General features: G+C 47.1%; 1 protein-coding gene across 1 annotated transcript in view; it reads right to left on the bottom strand.

The window, feature by feature from the left end:
* Positions 1-23,356, bottom strand: part of ADIPOR1 (adiponectin receptor 1) — a 386,081-nt gene that overhangs the window by 30,320 nt on the left and 332,405 nt on the right. The window contains exon 7 of the mRNA XM_069633688.1: positions 11,344-11,537. Within this exon, the coding sequence (XP_069489789.1) occupies positions 11,344-11,537 (194 nt within the window). The remainder of the gene's footprint in view (positions 1-11,343; positions 11,538-23,356) is intronic.

Below are 23,356 nucleotides of genomic sequence, written 5' to 3'. Positions count from 1 at the left end.
CATATTGAGCAAGGTTGCCCGAGTCTCTAGTTTAAAACCGGACTGTCAAAGCCAGGCATGGCGCTTGAGGATAGTGCCCTCTGCGATGACGCGTCCAGCATTATCTATAGTATCAAGGTTGTTTTTAAGCAGACTGCTGGCAGTGGCTCTGCCTTTCGGCTGCGACAAGGGCAAGTTTAGATTTCAGAGGTTCTGGAGCAGAGTCAGCTAGGGCAGTAACCTTGTCCCATTTAGTACAGTCGTAGCTTGGCAACAGTGTGGAATTGTTGGCGATTCTTGCTTGGTAAACTGCGGAAGTACCCATTTTCCTACCCATGGTGTATAGAGCTTCTTGCTTGCTTTGTCTGGTGGTGCTTCGGAAGAGGCCAAGGGTGTACCAGCTCTCTTCCCGGTAGTCGTGACCACCAGTGAATCTGGCCTAAGCTGTCCTCTTATATACAAGGGATCAGACAGGGCCGGGCGGAATAGCTCCTCTATTCTTGGGTTAACTGCCCTTGTTTGATTGGGCCTTTCAAGTGAAGGTTGGATTCTTCTTGGAACGGACTTCAAAATGGGTATAATCTGGCTGGTCGCTTTGTCGCCCAGGATGTTCGACAAAATCCTTGTCCTGCTTAGTTGCTTGAGTCTCAATGCTGAAGTGCTCAGCTGCTTTGACCAAAATGTCATTAAACAGGGGTTGATTATCCACTGGGGAATCAGGTAACTGGGAATCCTGTGGAACTGAAGAGTACATAGCATAGACCACCGCTTCATTATCATTATTATCCCCCTCATCCTCTACATCATAGTATTGATCATCCTCTTGACATTCTTTGGTGTCTGCACGTACAATAAAGATCTGCGGGGGTGCAAGACTTTTTGGCAGTAGATGCATCATAAAGATCAGAAGAGAGGAGACATCTCTTTCCTGATGGCTGGGATGATTGACGGGGTTGAGCAGTAGAAGCCTGTTCGGGGGGGGGTATTTTGTAAGCTCTCAAAAGCTTTAGGGTGCTCTTCAAAGACGTTATCAAAGAACGCCATTCTGGACATTACTGTGTCCTCACCTGACCATTTGACTGAGCTGGGTATAATGCTAGGGTAGGGAACAGCAGGATTGAGGGGCATGGGCAGGCCCTTATTATGTAGGGCTTCACTTAAAGGGACCTCCCTATTCTCCTGTAGGGTTTCATCAGTCTACTGTACAGTGTCTCTGGCAGGGGTAGGCCTTTCAGTATGGGGTTTGTCCTTGTGGGACTTATTCTGGTCTTTCTGCTCATCTCTATGATCATAGCTCTTAGAGGATGATTTAGTTGAACTAGAAGTTGTTTGACTACACAGGTCGAGTTTCTCCACTGGGAAGGGCCTTCGCTGCGTCCTCAAACGTTCGGCGGCCGGGAGGGGCTGCTGCCGCGTCTCTCGACGTTCAATGGTCGGTAGACAAGGATTCATGGCCCGGCGTCTTTATCTTATGGGGCCTGTCATGAGGCGGCCAACTTGGAGTGCCCAGAGGGCAGAGAATCTGCATATCTGCCCCAAGACGCCGAATCTCGGCGTGTGCTTGACACATCGCCACGGGGTATGCGTTTAGTGTGGGGAGAGGAGTGCTTTTGCCGCCGGGTGTAATCCCCACAACAGAGCCGCCGGCCTGTCTTCCAAGGTCGAGGGCTAGCACTCGGGAACATGGAAGTTCCCAGTCACCCTCGCCGTCCGAAAGGACGGCTTTGCTGGAGGCTCCCCCCACGTCCATGGCGGCCACCGCCTGCATGGCGTGATGGGCCCAGCGTTTCGTCCTACGATGTTTAAGGGTCTTGGGTCGAAAGAGCTTGCAAGGCCGACAGTGCCCTTCGTCGTGGTCCCGATTAAGACACAGGTTACACACCTTGTGCTTATCGATTCACAGAAATGTTTTATTACAGGATGGGCAAAAATTAAAAGCGGTCCTATCCATGATTGGGGCAGGCAGCAGGTCAACAAAGGAAAGGGGTGGAGAAATACATTGTGAAATGACCGCTCCCCACTTTCCCTACTGTAAGGGCCTAGGCCCGTTGTTCCTTCCAAGGCCGAAAGGAATCTGAAGTTTCTTCGTCTGATGGTTCTTGTCCTTCGCTCGTTGATTCTTCACTGCGTCGAGACAAGGCGGTCGAAAAAGGACAGGAAGAGTAACTACTTTTAAACTTTGATAAAGTAAACGGCGTTAGCCGAAATTGCACTCCGCGATAAGCAACCACTCACGATGGCGGAAAAAAAACTATTTGGGGAACCCAGACGGGTGAAGGACCATGGGGGGTACAGTGAACGTCACACTAGGGATAGTATTACTGGCACGCCCTGTCGACGTCCCTTTTGGAATTTCGAAAAGAACCAATACTCTGCAGCTTCCACTAGTTATCGGCCTATGCAAAGCATGTGATCTAAGCAGATTCCACAAGCCTCAGAAATATGACATGCATTACTTACAGTAAAAGCATTTCTGATGGTTGTATCTGCTTATATTCACATGCTGTGCATAGTCCGACATCCAGTGGTCACTGCAGAGTATTGCATCTTTTTTTTCTAAAGTCAAAAAAGGGGACGTCGACATAGGCATGTCTGTAACACTATCCCTATAGTGACGTGTAGAGTACCCAAAATCCCTCACGCGTCGAGGTCCCTCTGTTTGCATTTTTTCTGCCACGAGGGAGCCTTATGACTAACGTGAGTGAGTACAGAAAAGAGAAAGTAATAAGACGTCTATGTTCCTTCCATCCGAGCAGGGAGGAAGGGTGGGCGCATGTGAATCTAAGCAAATACAACCATCAGAAACGCTTTTACGGTAAGTAATGCATGTCTTCTGATGTTTGTTAATCTGCTTAGATTCACATGCGCCCACCCTTCCTCCCTGCTCGGATGGAAGGAACATAGATGTCTATGCTGTGCATAGACTAACGAGCAGTGCCCGGAGTTGGAGGTGGGTTGTGAGAAGGAACAGTAGAAAAAAGGTGTCTTTAGTACCGCTTGTCCCACCTGGGAATCAGATATAGAGTGAGCATCTAGACAATAGTGTTTGGTAAAGGTGTGTACAGAACTCCAGGTTGCCGCTTTGCAAATGGACTCTAGGGGAACATTTGCAATGTACGCTATGGATGCCCCAGTGCCTTGAGTAGAGTGTGCTCTAGGCTTGAAGGGTAGTTCTCTCGCTTTATGCATGGGCTCGAAGGGGGTGCCCATTAGCCTGGTGAACATAACGTTCAGATCCCATCCGGGAGCTGGGTTAGATATAGAAGGGTGAACTCTTTTCACTCCCTCCATGAAGGCTTTAATAACTGTAATCTTCAACCATGACACCTCATGTTGAAACGTAGTGTAGGCGGAGAGTGCAGCTAGGTGAACTTTAACAGAATGAAAGACTAAACCTGAGTCTAGCAAGTGAGTCGGGTATAAAACAATGTGCGGGAGAGCAGTCAACGGGGTTGATGCTCCTTTAGTTACACCAGATGACGAACCGTTTCCACTTACTAGAGTAGCAGTAACGAGTGTTCGGTTTCCTAGCCTCCCTGAGAATGTCCATGCATCTCTGAGGGAGCTGCAAATGTCCAAATTCTATGACCGCAGGAGCCAGGCTGCTAAATTCAGGGTCTGCGAGCATGGATGCAGCGTTCAGCCCTGTCCTATAACATGTTGTATGGCGGGGCAGTTTCACTGGAGGAGATAGTGACATCTCCATCAGATGAGCGAACCAGGGTTGGCTGGCCCACATGGGTGCCACCAGAATCATGGTAACTGGTTCCTGGTGCATCTTGTGCACCATCTTGTTGAGAATGGGGGAAGCGTAGACACATTTCCCTGACCATGTTATCCAGAGGCCGTTCCCTTGGAGCGGTACCGGGGGTACCTGGAGGCGTAATCTTGGCATTGAGTGTTCTCCAGAATTGCGAACAGGTCGAACTCTGGGAAGCCCCATTCTGCGAAAAAAACATTGGAGACTATGTCTTCGTGTAATCGGCATTCGTACTCTGTGGGTAGAGGGAAGTCTCTGCTGAGTGTCTGCCAGAAGGTTGAGGTCCCCTGGTACATGTCGTGATAACAGGGACATGTGTTTGAGAGCCCACTTCCAGATGTTCTGGGACAGCTTGGACAGTCCTGGAGAGTGAGCGCCCCCTCTGCTTGTTCAGGTAGTACATGGCCGTGGTGCTGTCCGTGAGGATTAGCACTGCCTTTCCTTGTAGATGTGTCTGGAAGGCCTTCAGTGCTTTGAAGACCGCCAACAATTCCAGCAGTTGTGTATGTTTGGACGCCACACTTTGAGTCTAAACTCTGTGCGCAGTCTGATGGGACAGGTGAGCCCCCCATTCTGTGAGGGATGCATCTGTGGTTAGAGTGGCTTCCACTGCGGGGGTGGTGAAGGATTTCCCCATCACGAGGTTCTCCCTCAACCACCACCGCAGCGAGAGAACCAGGGCTTGCGAGACAACCACTAGATCGTCCCATTGTCCGCTGGCCTGACACCACTGGCTGTTGAGCCACTCTTGCATTGGACGCATGCGCAGGCATGCGTGAGGAACTAAATAAATGCAGGACGCCATCATTCCTAGCAATCGCATGGCTTTGCGTACCATCACCTCTCGGCCGGCTACATATTGAGGGATCTGAAACAGCATGTTTTGGACCCTCTCGTTGGAGGGGAAGACGAGGCCGTCCCTTGTTTGAATTAGAGCCCCTAGGAATTGCTTGACTTGGCTGGGGTCTAGCCTGGACTACTTCTCGTTGATGGAGAAGCCCAGGTGGAACAGGTCTATATTCTTTTGGGTATTTGAGAAGCATGTTTCGTCAGAATCCCCTGTTATGAGCCAGCCGTCGAGGTAAGGATAAACTGGAATGCACAACCTGCGCAGATGTGCCGCTGCCACTACCTTTGTGAATACCCTTGGCGCTGAGGCTATGCCGAAGGGTAGCACTTTGAACTGATAGCGTTTGCCTTCTATCATGAACCTGAGGTATTTCCTGTGCGCTGGCAACATTGAAATATGAAAGTATGCATCTTTCATGTCTAGTGTTGCCATGTAATCCTCCTGTGTGAGCAGGGGGGATTACTTCCTGCAGAGTCACAATACAACATTTTTGAGGTTTTACAAATGTTTTCGCTGGGTGTAGATCTAATACAGGGCTCATGGTTAGATCCTTTATGGGTATAGGGAAGTACACTGAATAATTACCCTCCTTTACCTGCGATAGAGGCACAACCTCTATGGCTCCTTTTAGCAGCAGTGATTCGATTTCCTGAAAAAGGATGAGAAGGTGTTCTGGTGTGAGATGTCTTGCCTTTGGAGGTCTGAATGTCGTGGACCGGCTGAACTCTATACAGTTACTGTGGGCTATTGTTGACAGTACCCAACGGTCTGTGGTAATCCCCTCCCATGCCTGGAGAAAAGATGTTACCCGGCCCCCGACCGGAGATGCATGGGAGGGGACCCGAATTATCGGGTCATTTAGTGGCGGTGGCCGGGGAGCCTCTAGGAGTAGGGCTCCGACCCCTTCCTTTGCCACAACATTGGCCTCTCTGACCGTATGCCGTGGTGTAAGCACTGGTTCCTTGTGGGGAGGACCAGTTGCTGGCTGAGGTATATTGTTGCTGAGCTTGTCGTTGGCCACGAAAAAAGCGACTATTGCCATATCCGCGCTTATTGGGGGGTCTCGTGATCTAGTCCAGGGTTTTTAAGGTCTCATGCTCCTTTTTTTGCAGTTACCAGTGCGTCATCAACCGCCTTTCCAAACAAGTTGGAGTCCTCCACGGGTTTGTTAATGAGGGACGCCTGTGTCTCTGGCTTGAACCCAGAGTACCTAAAGCCATGCATGCCTTTTAAGGAGTACGCCCTGGACTAAGGAACGGCCAGCCGTTTCTGAAGCATCTAGAGTATTCTTAATGATGCTCTGGTTCACTTGAGTGCCTTCTGTAACAGTGGCCAAAAAACGAGTTTAAAGAGGTTCAGGGACTTCCTGTAGGCTTTCGCACAGCATGCCCCATTGGGCATCAGCGTAACTAGCCAACAGGGTGGTATTTTTGGCAATACAGGTGATGAATGCTGCCGAGGCTGTAATCCTCTTCCTCTTACCGAGAGCATAGAGCTTTTTCCCCTCCTTATCAGGGGGTGCTTCACTGGTGGATAGAGGAACCCCCCCCCCCACCCTTTTCCTCGTGGTGGTCACCACCAGGGAATCTGGGATGGAATTACCCCATATGTATAAAGGATCTGAGGGTGAGGGGCTAAAGAGCTTCTCAATCCGTGGGTTAACACCCCTGACTAAGGCTGGTGTAGACAAAGAGGGAATGAGGCGCCTCTTGATCGAAGAGAGGAGAGGAATGGCCTGGCTAGCAGGTGGCTTTTCTTTGATTTTTTTCAACAAAATCAACCTCTGGGGTAGTCTCCCCCGTATCAATTTGAAAATGTGCAGCCGCCTTGCGTAGCATGGCATTAAACGTGGGTTGATCATCCACAGGTGAAGGCTCTCTGACAGGAGTAGTCTGTGGAGAGGCCAGATCTAATGCATCAGGGTCAGTTGACGCCCCAGTGGACTGCCATGGCTGTGGGTCACATGTCAGGTTCTTCCTCAAAGCCCCCTAGAGGATCTTGTAGGTCCTCAGTGTCCATGAATTCATCATCGTCCTGAGTGTCAATATGAGGCTCCTCCTCAGTGAGGTCATATGTACACAATTCCTCTTCCTGGGGTTCAAACAGTCTAGGAACCTTGGCTAGAGGGTCTTGAGGGATCACATCCCTTGGTCTTTTAGGTGGGATGTGCTCAGAAATGTCCACAAACCTATCCAACCTGTTCATACAGGTCTCAAATCTCTTCCTGGTCCAGTGGGAAGACCCAGAACGGTCTAGGGGTGGAAAGGCTTGGTCCTCCGCCTCCAGGCGTCGAGATCTCTCCCACAAAGTGGAGGAAATCCCCCCCAATCGCCCTCTGAGAAGGCGTCCCGTGGGCCAGACGGTGGAGTAGTGTCTTTGGGTATCTCCTTCGACCTAGGGGAGGGTTCCGGCTTTCCCGTCGCACCTTCGCTAGGTCTTGGCGTCTCCTTGACCTTCTCAGTAGGCTTTGGTGAATCCTTCACCCGCCGTTTCTGGGTGTCTTCGGAGACGATCCTCGCGATGCTTTCAGCGACCATCCTCCCATCCAGGAGCCGATTGCGAAGAGTTGTTTTCGGCGGAGCCGTAACCTTGCCGTCGACAGACGCATTCTTGCGATGCATCTCAAAAGATGATATTTTAGTGGTAGCCCCCTTTGTATTAGAGGGCCCGGTCGCTAGGTGCGAATGCAGCTGCGGGGAGGGCTGCTGACCCCTACGGTCGGTGGGGATGGCCGGCGTCCCCGTTGGCGCAGAGGCCTTCTTCGATTTACTCGAAGAATGGCTGAGGGTTATGCGTTTTGTGACGTGTAATTGTCCATCAGCGTCGCCGGGGTGTACATCCCCCAAAGCTGGGCCAGAGCCGTGCCTGTCGAGGCCGGGGACATACACCACAGAGTGAGAGAGCTCCATTGGGGGTCAACAACCTCCGTTGGATGTCGAGTCATCACTCAGCGGCAGCAGGCGAGGAATCTGCCTTCGACATCCCGTAGACTGCCCACCTTTTAACTCTGCGCTCCTTCAGAGTTTTCGGGCGAAGGAGCTTGCAGGCCGCGCAACTAGCTTCGTCGTGCTCGAGGGGCAAGCAGCGGTTACACCGCTTATGCTTGTCCTTTCATGGAAATTTGCCTTTACAACTTGGGCAAAATTTAAAAGGAGTCCTCTCCATAGCGGAGGACGTAACCAGTGATAACGACCCGGAAGGAAAGGGGGAAGAAAGGGAAAGGCATTAGAGTATGAGACAAATGTCCACCCCGACCCCACTCTGCCTACTGTGTAGGTCAGCGAGGCCGGGCCACGTGGTTGGCAGCGCCGATAGGATCACTGTCTGTCGAAAACCACCGCCTGTCGAAGATCTGGTCTCGGCGGGGTGTGGAATGGCTGTCGAAAGAGGGCTGGAGGTGAAGTGAGTTAATAATTACCAAAAACGACCAAGGGTCGAGTCAATGGCAATGTCTCTTACGAGCTCCGCCTAAGGAGACCAGTATTCTGGGCGGAAAAAAAACAATCCGAGGGACCTCAACGCGTGAGGGATTTTGGGTACTCTACACGTCACTATAGGGATAGTGTTATAGACACACTTATGTCGACGTCCGAAAAACAAGATGCAATACTCCGCAGTGACCACTGGATGTCGGACTATGCACAGCATGTGATTCTAAGATTAGCAAACATCAGAAATATATATATGATGCATTACTCACCGTAAACGCATTTCTGATGCTTGTATGTGCATAGGCAGACATCTAGTGGAAGCTGCAGAGTATTACAGTTGTTGTTTTCGAAACTTGGAGAGACGTTGACAGGGCGTGCCAGTATTCATTCTCCCACACGCTCGCTGTCTCTCTGAGAGTCCTCTCCTTGTGGAAAACGAATTCTAGGGCAGGTGGACATGCCCAGAGGGTCCGGGAACAACGCCCTTCTGGCCCAATCCGAAGCAATTAGGATCATGGATTTCCTGAACCTCCATCTCAGTTCCATTTTTCCGCCTAGCTTGATCGAAAGGTTTCACTCAGCTCAGCATGTATTCTTTGTTAACTAGTATGAAATTGTCAAAGTAAGTCTTCTACCCCGAAAACAGGATTCAAGAGATGAGCTGATTGTGGTTCTAAAATGCCCATACCTGATCCACATCCGGGTAGGTCGCGGTGCTTGGGGTTGGGCCACAATGTCGACTATTGTGAAACATTTCCAAGCTGCAAGCAGGATATCTGAGAATATCGAAGATGAGGAATACTTGAGATTACACAATCCATTTGAAAGAAGAGATTTACAAAGACGGTCAGAATTCCCTCAGGTATGCTTGGCAGGACAGTGAGATTTAACAAGGGGGGTACAGTGAGCCAGACAAACCCTCTGAACAAAGGAAAGGTGATCACGGAAAACCGCTGAACTTTTGTTGTACACTATTGTAAGAGTTTGGAAAGTACAGGGAGGTGGAGACAATTCCTCTGGCTGAGTGACCATTGTGTTCTAACCAGTAGTTGAAGCGTATGAAAAGTAGTGGAACTATGTTTCCCTGCTGGCCTGCCCCACTACCCACAAATCCTATCGCCACACCCCCTCCCACGTGTAATCCAAACCAACAAACACCTGCTGTTTAAGGGAATGCTCAGTGCAGTGCAATGAAGTGCAAATTTCAACTGCTTCTTAAACTTATTTTAAAAAGAAAACTTTCCGGAATGGTTGTGTTTTAAAATAAAAGTAAAGGAATGGTAAAATGTAAAAAAAATATAAGTAGAGGCGCACTGCTCCCAACCGCTGGCCTGTGAAAGCCTAGCAGCAGCTGGGGTCTGAAAAATACTCCCAATGGCCTAAAGACATTTTCTGTCGAGTTATTCTGCAAAGTCAAGAAAACAACCCAAGTAGTAGACTAGATCCTAACTTGTGAAGTAGAACAAGAAGGAATCCAGGGGAAAGGAGCTATGTTCCCCTGTTCCTGGGAACATTGCACTCTGGAAAAGGAACATTTCTTTTGTTTATTGACAACCTGAGACACTGGGAACTTTTCGTTGGCAAAGAACTTTTATCACCTCTTTAGTTAAGAGCAGATCACCTTGCACATTAGGTTTACTCAATAGTGTTAGGGTAGGAATTAAGGTTTATGGAAAAGACAGTGAGGCTATTTGACATCCTGATATTTTCCATCGATCTCTTTGAGGCAAGGGAAACCCCTCTTCGCTTCAGGGACAGAGGTCGTTTCTCCTACCCCTTTACTGGTAAATAAAAGTTTATAACCAAAACTGTCATGCTTGGGTCCAAGCCTTACTTCTGCACCCTTGCAGTATAGAAGATGTTAAGGAGGTGTTATTTTTTGTAATCCAGGGTGTGAGGAAGTTAATGATTCCTTGATCGCATCGGCAGGACCAATTTCCTCTTTTACAAGATGTAGGTTTAAAAACAGCCACAATTTGATACGCTTTACTTTTAGAGACCTGCTGAAATGAAAATTCCCGCCACTTGGAATTAATCGTGTAGATCAGGATCACTGGCACAGACAGTTGGACACCGACACCGGTGGGAGAGAGACTCCAGGGTCTAACAAGAGCCACTGTATCCACAGAATTACCCTATCGACCTACAGAACCCCACAGGGGGCACTGGACCACATATCATAGGCTTGAGAAGGACCTACGGGTCAAAACACGTGTCGGCTGACTGCATGGGGATATATGAACCCCAATTGTACACAAGCTAATAAACCAAATAAACTAACGGTTTTCACAACCAAGTACAACAAACTGTGTGAAGAATATAATTCTTGTAACTATCAAACGCAAGGTATCCAGGTTACAACCTTCTCTCTATCGAATAGTTATAGTCTGTTGATGAAGGAAGGAGGGTACACTGCCGAAATTTGTGTCGCTTTTAAATCACTAGGTGTTGCAAATCACTAGGATTGCTAAAGTTTTCAGAGATGTGAAAGTGGCCAAACAGTCCCTTGCCACACAATCTATGCAAGTAGCAGGAGAACAATAATAATAATTTGGCATTTATATAGCGCTACGAACCCGGAGGTATCTGAGCGCTGCTTATTATTATATATGTGTGGTGCTCATTTATCGACCTCGGAAGGATGAAAGGCTGAGTTTGGCCCTGCCGGGATTCGAACCTGCGTTAGCAGGCTCTGCACGGATGTCAAAGCGAGCGCTCTACTCGCTGTGCCACTTGACCGGTTATGAAGAATGTATGCTGAAGAGTTTTTCCACCACTCAGATTATATTTGCATAAATAAGTAATTAACATTAGCAAAAAAGATAACCAATGCCCACCGCCCCACCCAATCATGTACCAGAAGCAGCAACAAAAACAACGGGTCAAACCAATGAGAGGTTTGAACTATCTCAGAGCTCAGTCTAGTGGGGGCACACAACACCAGAGCAGCCTGCAGACACTGGCGACAAGAATGGACTAGATGAGAAAACTTTGTGGCTGTACAATATTAGGTTTACATTTTTACATCAAAATGAGGTCCCAAATCAGAGCCAATCACAGATTTATCAGAATGTTTCTTCTTGCCCCTATTCTGAGGGTTTGGCTGTAGGTTTACTACTTCGTCATAGAACAATTCCAGGACAGACATGCAAGACAGTTTTCATTGTGCTTCAATACTTATAAAATGTAAGAAATATACTATTGAAGCAGAATATCCCTCTGCTTCAATAGTAAAAAAAAGAAAAAATTAAAACACTGCTGGGAGGTTTAAAGGTTTTAAAAAGACAATCAAGACATACAGAAAGCAAACTAAGAATACCTACCCAGATGTCAAATTTGCCAGGAAAAAAGCGTTCTGGAATACGGGCAGCATACAAGCCGGCGCCAGTGATGTACATGACAGCCATCAGGAAGAACCAGCCCATTTGTCCAACTGTCGTGGCCTTCACAAACCCTTCTGCAATGGTGAAGTGCATGGTAGGAACAATGCCACTTAGCCCGAGCCCCAGAAAAACTCCTGCAGAAAAGTGAAAAGGATGCAAGTTTAAAAGCCCCATCAAACTAAAATAACGTTCTTCCCGCAATAAAGGTCCAGTCTAGAGCAACAAGTCAGCCAGCTGGCTAAGTCGTGATACTTTTGAGTAAATGTTCACAAAACATGAAGTCCCACCTCTTGTACTGCATCCAAACTAACCAGCATGGAGTCATACATTTGTATCATCCTCTTATTCAGGCACTACCTCCTAAATTCATCAATCATGAGATCAGTAAAAAGCCTTCAATTTACAAACCCAAAAGAGATTGCACCACACGCCTTATCCAGCAACGGATGAATTCATCACTTTGAATAGATCCATCTTCTGTAATTTTCATGCATTCTTAACTATGCATTCTAGAGTTCAAGTATGCTATTCTTTAAATGCACATTCTCACATGATAATCACTTTTCCAAGCTTGTGGTCGACTGCTGCTGATGGTCAGTATGTGCACTCTAGCTTGGTGTGTTTCACATTCAGGAGAAAGGTCCTCTTTGGGTCCCACCGTGTTCAGGAGCACAAAACAAGGAAGCATGAACCCTTCTAGTATCCTTAGGATGTCTATACATAGACTAATCAGTTAGGGGGTGGGGGGGAGCAATAAACACTGTGACCCTCCTGCCCCCGATTTGTTAGTCCTTGTCACCATCAGGAAAAACCCTTTTGTTTTCCTGCTATTATGTTCCGGTGGGAGAGGCTGCTTCACTCAAAAGGTTAAAAGAAGGAAAAGCCTGTAGACTTATCAAGCAATGGTCATAAACTAAAATGTTGGAAACATACATTATTTATCTTTTTTTTAGTTCACAGACTTTTTAATTAAATTCAAATGTCTCAACTCTACCTTTCTCTGAAGTATAAAGTGGCGGATATTCAAGTAACCTGGGCCTTGATGTCAATACACTATTAAGGGCCCCTCAGGTCCCCGGATCGACTACCTTGTATGGTTGGAGTGCCTGGATCTAAACTTCTGAGATACATTTCTGTTTAAACTACATAGCCTAAAACGGTGCCTCTGGAATGAAACTTATTGGACACTCAATTTATAATAAAGTCCACTGTTACTTCACATTTCCTTCCCTGTAATACTGTGCTAAATTGCCGATGTGCCTATATTACAATGCAGTTCTCATCTGAGATTTTACAGCTGTGCTTTTTTGTAGTTATGGTTATTGACTTAAATTCATACTTCAATAAAAGCACAATACTGCTCCTTCTACATTTCCATATTCTAACTGACAAAAACACACCATCCCCTCCCTTCCAAAAGGCCCACTCTACCCCGCTCCTCCCAATAAGCGTAACAAAGAATAACCGAGTATGAAGTCCAAAGGCAATAATCCAGCAGACCCAGAGCTCTGAATCCAAATGGGATCATCAAGTCCTGTTTGGAAAGCTCTCTAAGTAACTTCCGCTCCATATACTATGGACCCCAAACTTTATTGTTTTGAGCCTGTCCTGACTTTTTAAAGGGAAGTGAAGCCTTCAGTAATTTCAATCTCCTGGCCTTTTGCTAATTTTGTCATGTGGAAACTGGCCAGTCCTTCAGACAATCAGTACTGGGAAACCAAGTTTCCCCTTTTGTCTTTTTACCTTTCTATCATTGTGGTAACTTTATAACACTGCTCAATTCTTCCAGTGCAGTGGGGATACATTTGTATCACCCTAGTCTTTTACACTTGGATTTTCTGTGCCTAAAGACATTTATATGTTTACAATTGTTTGCATTATTTCTAGTGTGCACATTTGCCTTTACTACATGTGGCTACTAAATATGACTAGTGCCCTAAAATGGCTGTGCCACGAGATTTCTTTGGCCTTCTTCCTCCCTTCTCAGATCAGGAAATTCCATATAAAGATCATGCACTTGCCAGGGAAAGCTGCTGCTTTCGTAAGCTAGTGATGTCTTTATGACACTCAGAAGTGGGCGGGACTGTCTGGTGCAACTCCACATCCGTGGAGCCAGAAAGTCGGTGGGGACAGGAGTGAAACACACAGTGGTCCGTGATTGGACCACTGTTGGCTGTTTGAATGGTGCAAACCCTTACCATTGGTGGCCTTGGATTGGCTTCCAGCCAGGATTTAGGAAAAGAAGAGGATACCTGCAGCCATTTCTTCAGATCAGTTTTGTAGCCAAATATCCTGTGTGGGAGAGGATCCAGCCGTCGCAAGTGTCCCTGGACAACCAAGTGAACTCATCAGAATCGGTAGAATCGTTGCCATTCCGCATTCGTCACCAGACTTTTCAGTGATCACCAGCTAGTGAGATAGGTTGCCTTCCTGCCGAACTTCAGCATCCAAGCATCAAGGGATCCTGCTCTAGAAGGTCTTCAAACGCGACTGGAAAGACTCATTCTGACACCTGTGTGCAGTAGCCACCGCTGGGACTCGCCTTACCCCGTCTAGTGAAGTGTTCTGCAGAGGTCTGCATCAGTGCCTTCTGCATTTCTTCTTCACAAATCGTTGCACTCTGCTCCTGGAACCAACCAGAGGAATCCCTGCACCAGAAGACCCTGGGTACCTCTTACTGGAACCAACGGTGGGGAAACCTACCTGCAGCGACCCCTAGTCAACCCACTTATTCATCTAGGAAAAGAGTCAGGGTGGGTAAGTTATAGCAATGCCCACACCCCTGTTAGGGAGAATTCTCAAAAATGTGCTAATTCCCTCTACCTTAGAGACCCCCAGCAACTTTGCTGGATTTTGAGGACTTGATTTTTCTTACCTGGAAAGAGTGTTAGCCTTTTTCCCCCCACTCATATTTATGTGAATTTTACCTGTCTTTTTGGTTATTGAGTCTAACAAACTCCATAGGCATCTTTTACAATTGTGTCACAAAGCACCTTCAGTGCAGTGCCACACGGAAGTCTTTCAGATTTCCCAAGGTTTAAATACCTTCTCTGGGATCAACTACTGTTTCCCAGAACAGTGGAGTGAAACTGACTTCACTTAGTCCTGTTAATTTCTAGACCCAGCACACCCAACCTTACAACAGAGTGCTGGAGGGGTTACTTAGTATCCCCTATATCTAGCTACTAATGTAACAGTCAAATGTTACCCTTTCCTCTCAGAATGGCTGGTGGCAGCGGTTTTACAATGAACTACCATGATTTACTCCGGTAACGTTAAATCGCGGGAGCCATGTTTTTCAAGATGGCGCCTGAGCCCCCTTTGTTAAAACAGGTCCCGGTCTTTTTTCACCATTTCTTTTTGGAAAGGTTTTCTGTGCGCGCCAAACCAGGTTTGGTCTCTTTGTTCATTCGCCTTTGGCAGGCTTCAGGAATGCAACACGCCTCTGGCTCCATAGTGTCTGAGGTAGGCAGGAAGTAAGGGAGGTGCCCGAAACTCCCTGTGCTTAGTCTCCTAAGAGACCCAAATGCACTCTGTGGTGATTGGCTGGCTGACTGTCCGGCAAGGACAGCCAACCTGCTGGGTGAGTGGCAGCTAGGCTGGAATGAATGGGAGAGAACTGAATAAAAAACAAGTCTCTTGGCTTGAAAGGCAGAGCCGACCACTGGACGAAGGAACCAGAGAAGAGCTTGAAGAGGACGGCTGCTGCAACTCTTGGACCGTTAGTTTGCCCGGTGAAGCCCTGCTGCAGGTCCGAATCGCCAAGTTCGCATCGACAGAGAAGCCCGGCAAAGAACTTCTCCCTTTGAGTTGGTAGGACCAATCAACTCCCAAGTAAGCCACCTGGACACCCATCGCTGAGCTGGTTGAATTTCCTCAGAGTTGCTGCAGGAAACCGTAGAGCCAGGAAGAGGGACACCAGATTGTGTGTGTTGCTTGTAAGCTGGTCTAAAGCTTTTGGAAGATCCTCCGGACTCCAACGGAGCAGGACTGACCAAGCCTGACCCCCCTCAGTCGAGTGCGGGACCTCAGATGTGATGAAAGTCCACCTTGACAGCCAGGAACCGCGCTCATTGCTATTTGCTGTAACACAAGGAGCTGAAACACGAAACAGCCACTGAAAGTAAAGTTTGCCGGTTGCCAGCTTTGACGGTGCCAATACAGTGCAGGAATTCCCCCCCCCCCCCCCCCCCCCCCCCGACGTCCTCCCTCTTGTCCCCACAACTGAGGCCCAGGAACAGTGAGATCTGCAGAGCTGTACGGGAAAAGAAGTCTTCAGCTGCATTTTTTTTTCTTTACTAAGGTACTGTAAAAACTAGTCCAAGAGAACTTACCTCTTACTGTGGAAGTGCTTATAACTTCTGCAACTCAAGTGTAATCAGCTTGTGGCCCTACATTTGATTCTTCTTGTTCTCAAAGACTCCTAAGAACTTGTGCAAAGACTTTTCCATTTACTTACCTGAAGTGCTGCATCCTAGACAAAGACATTGGCCTATTGACATTGGCTTAACCTTTTGAATTGAATGTTATCTGAAAGTATTTGCCCTGCTTATGACTATTTGCATTTCTTGTGTTCTAATAACTTTTGCTTTTTTAAAAGAGTATTCTGTATGCCAACAGTAAGGTATTAACGTCCCCAGCACCCTTGTTACTGAAGTCACTTTTAGGTGTAGGTTGTGTCTGTGGGCCATCCCAAAAGGGCCTTGTCTGATACAGAAACTCAGTACACAGCATTGAAGTATATTTGTGTGTTACTATTCTATTGTATTAATTGTTTAGGCAAGAAACCGAGCGGAAGTTTTTGTTTATTTGAAAACCCTTAACTGTGAATCGTAGTGTAACTCCACTACAGCTCACATTTCCCCTCTGGCGGCTCAACACGCTATCAAAACTGTGTAGAAAAAGATTATACCAAAGGTTGGGTTGCCTATACCTGTAGTCATAGTTGTTTGTAGTGTTCCCAGAGGGTACTGCATACAATCTTTGCCTAACAGCCCCCTCCCCCGTTCTCCTTCGAATAAACTTTGGAGCTAAAGGCTTCTATCTAAAAGATAGGAATATAATCTTACTGACCTGTAACATTGTTGGAATATGACCTGGAACATTTTCACCACCACAAGAACTCTTCCTATATCAGTCTCCTCTCCTAAGAAGAAGCTTTGCACAAGGCTCCAATCATTTTATGATAAGTTATATGTCACTTGTATAGTGCCTACTGCCACTGGTATGGGCCAAAGTACTATGGTGTTAAACGCGCTTTGGAAGACTAGTCCGAGATGTAAGAGGTGACGGAAAAATTACAAAAATACGTGTGTGCATTTATAGCGAGTACTACGAAGGGTAGGGAGTGGCTACATCCTTAGCAGCAATTCATAGTTATCAAGTGAGTGAATGAGTGCCGTGACAAATTTGTCAGAAGGGTCAGATTATGTGAACTGCTGGTTTGAATTTGCATGGCTCCCAGCTGTATGCCATTGGAGGAGCCGATGTGTGTGTGTGTGTAAAATCAAGTAATCTTTATTGCAAGCTATGCGGGGGAGTGGACCCGGCCAGCGCGGTTAGTGGTGGTGTGCTTGAAGAGAGACTGACACCTGGTTGGAAAGGATCTTGCAGAGCTCATCATAAAGGCTTGACTGGGATGCATTCAATGGGGGGTTGGGAGGAGGGGGGAAACTAGCAAGTATGGCTGTGGAGAAACTATAGCCAAATACAGCTGGGGAATCCCGTGCCCTGTGTAAAGAAAGTCTTGGTATCAATGAACACCGACACAAACAAGACACAGTTCAAGGGTGTTTATTGAATTTTAAAAGGTTCGTTAAACGCCTAACCAAACCTAAGGATGCGAGCAAGATACAACCATCAAAAAATAACGCAGTGCTAATCAAGTCTGTCAAAATAAAAGGCCTATGCTAATAAATCAATTGCCAATCCTCACTTCTAAATACAAAATGGTGTGGGACAGTAGTGTATGCAAAAATGGAAAAGTGTTCAAGAAACAATATGTAAGGACAGTTGAGCAGTTGGTCTCCCCTCCCCACACTTTCAGTACAGGACAAGGCAGCACGGTCGAGCCTTGTGCACACTCTGGATTCCTCGGCACAAGGACACAGTTCAATGGTTCAGCTGGTTTCACAGCCCTCTGGGAAAGTCTTAAACAAAAAGGATTCTCAAAATAAACTTCTCTTGTCAAAACACAGGCTTCCTCCGCCTTGAAACATCCGTTCACTTTACTGGTCATAACACACAGTATTACCTTCATTCCCAGTGACTGCTGGTACTGGTAGTTCCTTTTGTTACTTGTACAGTTCAATATCACAGTATCAGGACCTACTGTGAAAGTCTCTGCCATTCAAAGTCTCTTACTGCAGAGGGTCTGATGTAGCTACCAAAACGCTAAAGTTAATTTCTTTTTTCAAAATTCTCACATTCACAAGTTCACGATTGGTCTCCCTCCTTCGGGCTCGGACCACGGGCCCCCCCCCCCCCCCCTCGTTCGGGCTCAGACCCTTTTTCTACAATGTTCACAATTCACAACTTTGTCTTCCTCATCCGGGCTCGGAACATGGATCCCCTTTGTCCGGCCTCAGATCCCTTTTGACACCGGCATCTAAGACTCAACTGTGCACAGGATTCTGCTTGACCCATCGCAGGACCCCTTAGATTTACAATTCTTTACAACTAACTTTCACTTCTGCCCCTTCTCAGCTGGATACCTTACAGAAACCTTCGACTGGTCATACGCGCGGTGCTGGGCCACTGTCTCACAGCTTTGCTCTTTTGAGCTACAAGTCCCAGAATGTACATTCAAGGTTTTGTTCCCACTTCGTCAGTTACAGGCACTTTTGGGATGTACACAAAGTTCTTGCCCCAACAGGTTATCCCGCCTTAGCTTCCCTCGAGTCACAGGGTCCCCATCCATTCTTTACCCCGAGTGATGAGGTGTTGGCGGGTCCTCAATGGGGATTCACTCGAGGTCAGAGTCCCAGCACCTGGCACTCAGGTACCTGGGTTTCCAGAACTCACCCAGGGAGCAAGCACTGATTTAAACACTACCACAAAAGTGTAGCTGGAGTTTTGGTTCCCAAGGGCACGGCTCCCCTGACACAATGTAGCCCCCTTTGTACTCGCACACTTCAGTCTCTTGGCAGTCCGTTCCCCTTTCTGGCTTCCCAAGGTTTTTCCAGCTGCTGACTTCTTCTGGTATTCACGTTCCTTCAGCATCCCCTGCTTGCTCAGTGTTTTAGGTATGATTTTCACAGAACTGGTAAATCTTCCTGACCTGGGTCAACCCCAGAACTTTGCTTTATTAGTGGGATACTTTTCCTTAATACCTCAGTGAGTGGGAACTTTTTTCCATGCTCCCATAATCTAACTCTTTTTATGGGTGTCATTTTTAAGACTCTCCCTAGTGTCTTTTTAAAGTTATCCTCTTTAATAACTTATTAGCAATAAGTGCCTGTTGTTGCTGGGTTGCTCTAGGGGCTCCCTTTTTAACTTTTTTGCTAGCCTTGAGAGAACTACAGTTCCCAAGGGTAGAAAGGATCTTTGGATCCCTTTTACATTTTGTTAAGTGAAACCAGCACACTCCACCTTATGTGGAGTGTGGGGGAGATGCAATATATTATCCCCTTTCACACTAAAACTAACAATGGGGTTACAGGGACAAGCTTACATTCAATGGCTGGTGGCAGTGGGACCTTGCATTCATTTGGTGCATTTTTACTGCGAGCTGTGTTCACAGCTGCAGTAAAGGCACCGAAGGGTGCTCATTTTACCAAAATGAGCCCTGTCCACTTTTGTCACCATTTTAGTGTTTCTTGTTCCTTCCCCCGACATCCAGGGCGGGAAATTCCTTTGTGCGATTTTTATCTTCGGCGGGAGTCCCCTGGACTCCACGCCCAGGCTCCAGTCTGTCTGTGAGAGCAGAAAGCGAGGGAGGAGTCCAAAATGCCGCAGCCCTTTTTCTTACGCCTTGCATGAATGGGGACAAATCCCTTTGGGGGACTGGCTGTCCTGATTGGACAACCAGACCGACCCCTTTTAAAATCCGGGGAGAGCATGCAGAGGTTGTGCTGTAGTTCCTGATAAATACTGCGAAAGTGGTAGCTGAAGAAAAGTTGACCACTGATATATGAGATTTTATTTCAATCGCTCTCGTACACTGGAACTTACCCAAAGAGGAAGATGAAGGAAAAGGGTCTGGAACGATTTCCAGCGACCAGAGCCTGCTGTGTAACCGCAGCCTGATGTAGCCCTTCCTTTTAATCGACCTGGGGACTCCGAAAACGGTTTATAGTGATAATTTCGACAACAAAAATGTCGAAAGTCAAAATTTGGAAAAAGAAATGTCGAAAAAAAAATGTCGACTTTTTTTTCCAATGCATTTTTTTTTTAAATGGGGGTTCCCCCCCCCCCAACCCCTCTTAATTTTTTTAAAAATTTTTCCCTTTTTTTTTTTAACTCCCGAACCCCTAAAATAAATATATCATTAAAAAAAACGAAAGTCGACATTTTTTTTTCCGACATTTTTTTTTCCGACATTTTTGTCTGTCGACATTTTTTTTCCGAAATTATGACTGCCCACCTCCGAAAACAACAACCCCGACCCAGAGCCCAGTGAGACCCACTAGACTCAAGACCTGCATTTTGAGCCATCCCACGCGTTGTTGCAATACCCCAATACCATGGGACCTGGAGCCATTGTGCGGTGCACGGTCTTCCGAATCTCGCTGAAACTTTGAGGGCATCCTGGTGGATCTCCAGAGACACGAATCGAGTCCGAAAAGTCCCCTCAGAGTGCTGGACCTTTGTAACGACGAGAATTCAACCATGATTTTCTGTCTACTTCTGTGCTCCTTGAAAAGGCGACAAAACCGCAGATCCCCATTCAGCCGTGAGGGAAACCTTGCCTAGAGCCTTCTTCATCAATCCCTGCTGCAAAGTCCCTTCAGAGGTCTTGTTTTCAGTCACCATGACATGGAATCCACTTAACGGGCATTTGGCTGCAGACCCTGAAGTCTTCCTGCTGCAAAATCTTCTATGCTGAGGTACTCTGTTGGCTTGGGTATGTACTTACCTTAAGTCTGTAGGGGTTTCTGTGTAGCTGTGGGTTGTTTTCTGTGATGTGAAGGCCTCTCATCTAGTGCACACAGTCCCACTGCTAGAATCCTGCTAGGGTGTCTTCTGCGAAGCCCCTGGAGCCTCTTCTAACCCTAGAAGTAAAGTACTCACCCGTTTGCCCAGTTTTCCTAAGGAACTCTGACTTTTGTTACTAAAGAACCTATTCTGACACTGCCTTTTTGTCACAAGTCCCAGTGACCCCTCTTCTGCCACCGAGAAGACTCATGCTCCAAGAATAAGGGAAATACTTTCAAGGGATTAGGACTTTTACCTAGAAAAGAAAATAAGGGTTTAAAAGTTACTTACTTGTAAAGAGTTGGTTACTGTAACTCCAAGAGTTAACAGTTACAAAAGTTCTTACTTACCTTGGATGTGTGATGCACTATTTTTTTTTGTAACTTTCTTTATTGGTTTTACAACAATGAAATAAGACATTATACCAGACCGTGTACCGGTCAACGAGACCCCTTATCCCCCCTCCCTCCCTCGGAACGATCCCCGCTTGATGTTTAGCACAGTTTCTTATCAGTTCTAGTGTTTTCGTTATTCGGCAGTCGTGGCTGCTATAGAGGTATCCGGTTGCTCGTGACAGTTCTGTGTTGGTGGTGGAGACTGTGAAATTGAGTCGTCGTCTGCATTTAACAGGTGTGCTATGTAGAGGCCCCAGATATCTGGGGGGCGTGCATGGAGGGGCAGAGTTCGTAAGTAGTTCATTTCGACATCTTGACAGTAGGTCACATCATGGAGCCATTGCTTTAGTTTTGGTGGCGGTCCACTGCCCCAGTTGCAAGCTATTCGTCTGCGTGCCAGGACCAAAAGTAGGTTCGCCAGTTTTCTGGTATGTTCTGGTAGTTGGTTGGTTAGGCTCAGCATGGGCAGTGTTGGGTTGGGATCTAGTTGCACTCCGATTATAGCTGAGATTTTCTCTAGGACTGCTGTCCAGAATGCTCCAATTTCAGGGCACGACCATGCCAGGTGGACAAAGTCGGCCTCCGAGTGCCCGCAGCGAGAGCAGGAGGCGGATATGGTCGTGCTCTGGGCGTGTAGTTTTACTGGAGTGTGGTAGACCTGATGGACAAAGTTGAAGGGAATTTGTTTGTACCTTGTGCTTATTGCCACTTTCTTTGTGAGTCGAAGTATGTATGACCAGTCTTCGTCGAGTATCGTAATGTTAAGAACTCTTTCCCATCTTGTTCGAGCTTTTAAGCAGCGAGTGAGTTTTTCCGTTAGCAGGGCCTTGTAGATATTTGACACCAGGCGGCCATCGCCTTGGGCTTGTATCATCCGTAGAGCAGTGGCCAAGTCAGTGGTTGGAGTGGGAATGTAGCAAAGATGGTCTGCATGGCGTGACGAGTTCGGTAGTACATGACGTCAAGGGCGTTGTTTCCACCTTTGTCACAGGCTTCTTGAATCGACAGGAATGAGCCATTCGGAAACAGATCGCCCAATGAGTGGATTTGCAGTTTTTTGGTCCAAAGCTGAAACACTTTTTCAGATGTTATAGGTATCCCTGGAATTTCTTTTGGCGATTTTCTTCCAAATCGTGTGCGTCGTGACCATAGTGTTCATTGGTGTTGAGGTGTGAGGGGGAAGCGTTTTCCATCTGTTCACTTTAGTTTGGATAGTGTCGAGTGTCGTCTCGTAGTTGTCTTGCATGATGTCAGTACTGGTTCTGGACATGAGGATCCCCAGGTACCGGACCTTCGAGTGTTGCTAGTGGAAGACAAAGTCGTCCTGGAATTCTTTGGTTGATTCTGTGAGAGGGAAAATGATCGATTTTGCATTATTAATGTTTAGTCCTGAGAAGTTGCTGAATTTGAGGACTGCTCGCAATCACCAGATTCAGGTTGTCGTATGGGTCACGAAGGAAGAGTGTTATGTCGTCGGCATAAAGTGAAATCACCAATTTGTGCGGGCCGAAGGCGAGCCCTCTGTGCAGATGATGCAGCCTTAGGTCGGACACTAGGGGTTCCATGACCAGGGCGAAGAGTAATGCTGACAGCGGGCAGCCCTGTCTGGTCCCTCTGCGTAAAAGTATTTCGGAGGAGCTTTTGTTTCCAAGTTTAATTTTAGATGTTGGGTATTTGTAGAGGAGGCCTATCATTTGGATTAATCGTTTGCTGAAGCCCATTTGTTCTAATATTGCAAATAGAAAGGGCCATTCCACAGAATCAAATGCTTTCTCGGCATCGAGAAGCAGTGCTACCGCATGGTTTTCTGGGTTGAGGGCCTCCATTGCTCCAAACATTCTTCTGAGGCCAAATGTGTTTCTGCCTGGAACAAATCCTGCTTGGTCCGCCAGAACCATTGCGGGCATGAGTGGCATCAACCTTCTAGTTCGGATTTTTGCAAAGATTTTGTTATCTATATTTATTAACGATATGGGCCTGTAGGAGGCACAATCTTCCTTGGGTTTACCCGTTTTGTGTAGGAGAATGATATTCGCTGTGTAAAGGGTTGGTGGTAGTTGGTCTTTGGCTATGGCTTCTTCGTAGACCTGGAGTAAGAGCGGGGCTACAATATCTGTGAAAAATTTGTAAAATTCACCTGTTATGCCGTCCGGTCCTGGGGCTTTGGTGCTCGGTAGTTCTTTGAGGACTTCTTGGATCTCTGCCGGGTGCGTTCAACGGATCACGTAACTCTGCGCTCGTCCAGTATAGTTCGGTTGTATTTAGGTATTCTGTTATTTCGGTGGGCTCCCTGGAATAATTGGAGTCATACAGGTTTTGATAAAATTTGCGAATGTTTCCAATATGCCGTCTTCGGAGAACACGAGGGCTCCCGATGTGTCCAGCACCGCCTCGACCGTCGGGGGGGGGGTTTCGTTCTGCGG

The sequence above is a fragment of the Ambystoma mexicanum genome, chromosome 13, assembly GCF_040938575.1.
Source record: "Ambystoma mexicanum isolate Mex_15411 chromosome 13, UKY_AmexF1_1, whole genome shotgun sequence".
Taxonomy (NCBI): Eukaryota; Metazoa; Chordata; class Amphibia; order Caudata; family Ambystomatidae; genus Ambystoma; species Ambystoma mexicanum.
Note: the sequence above shows the minus strand (reverse complement) of the source record. Positions and strands in the feature narration are given on the sequence as shown.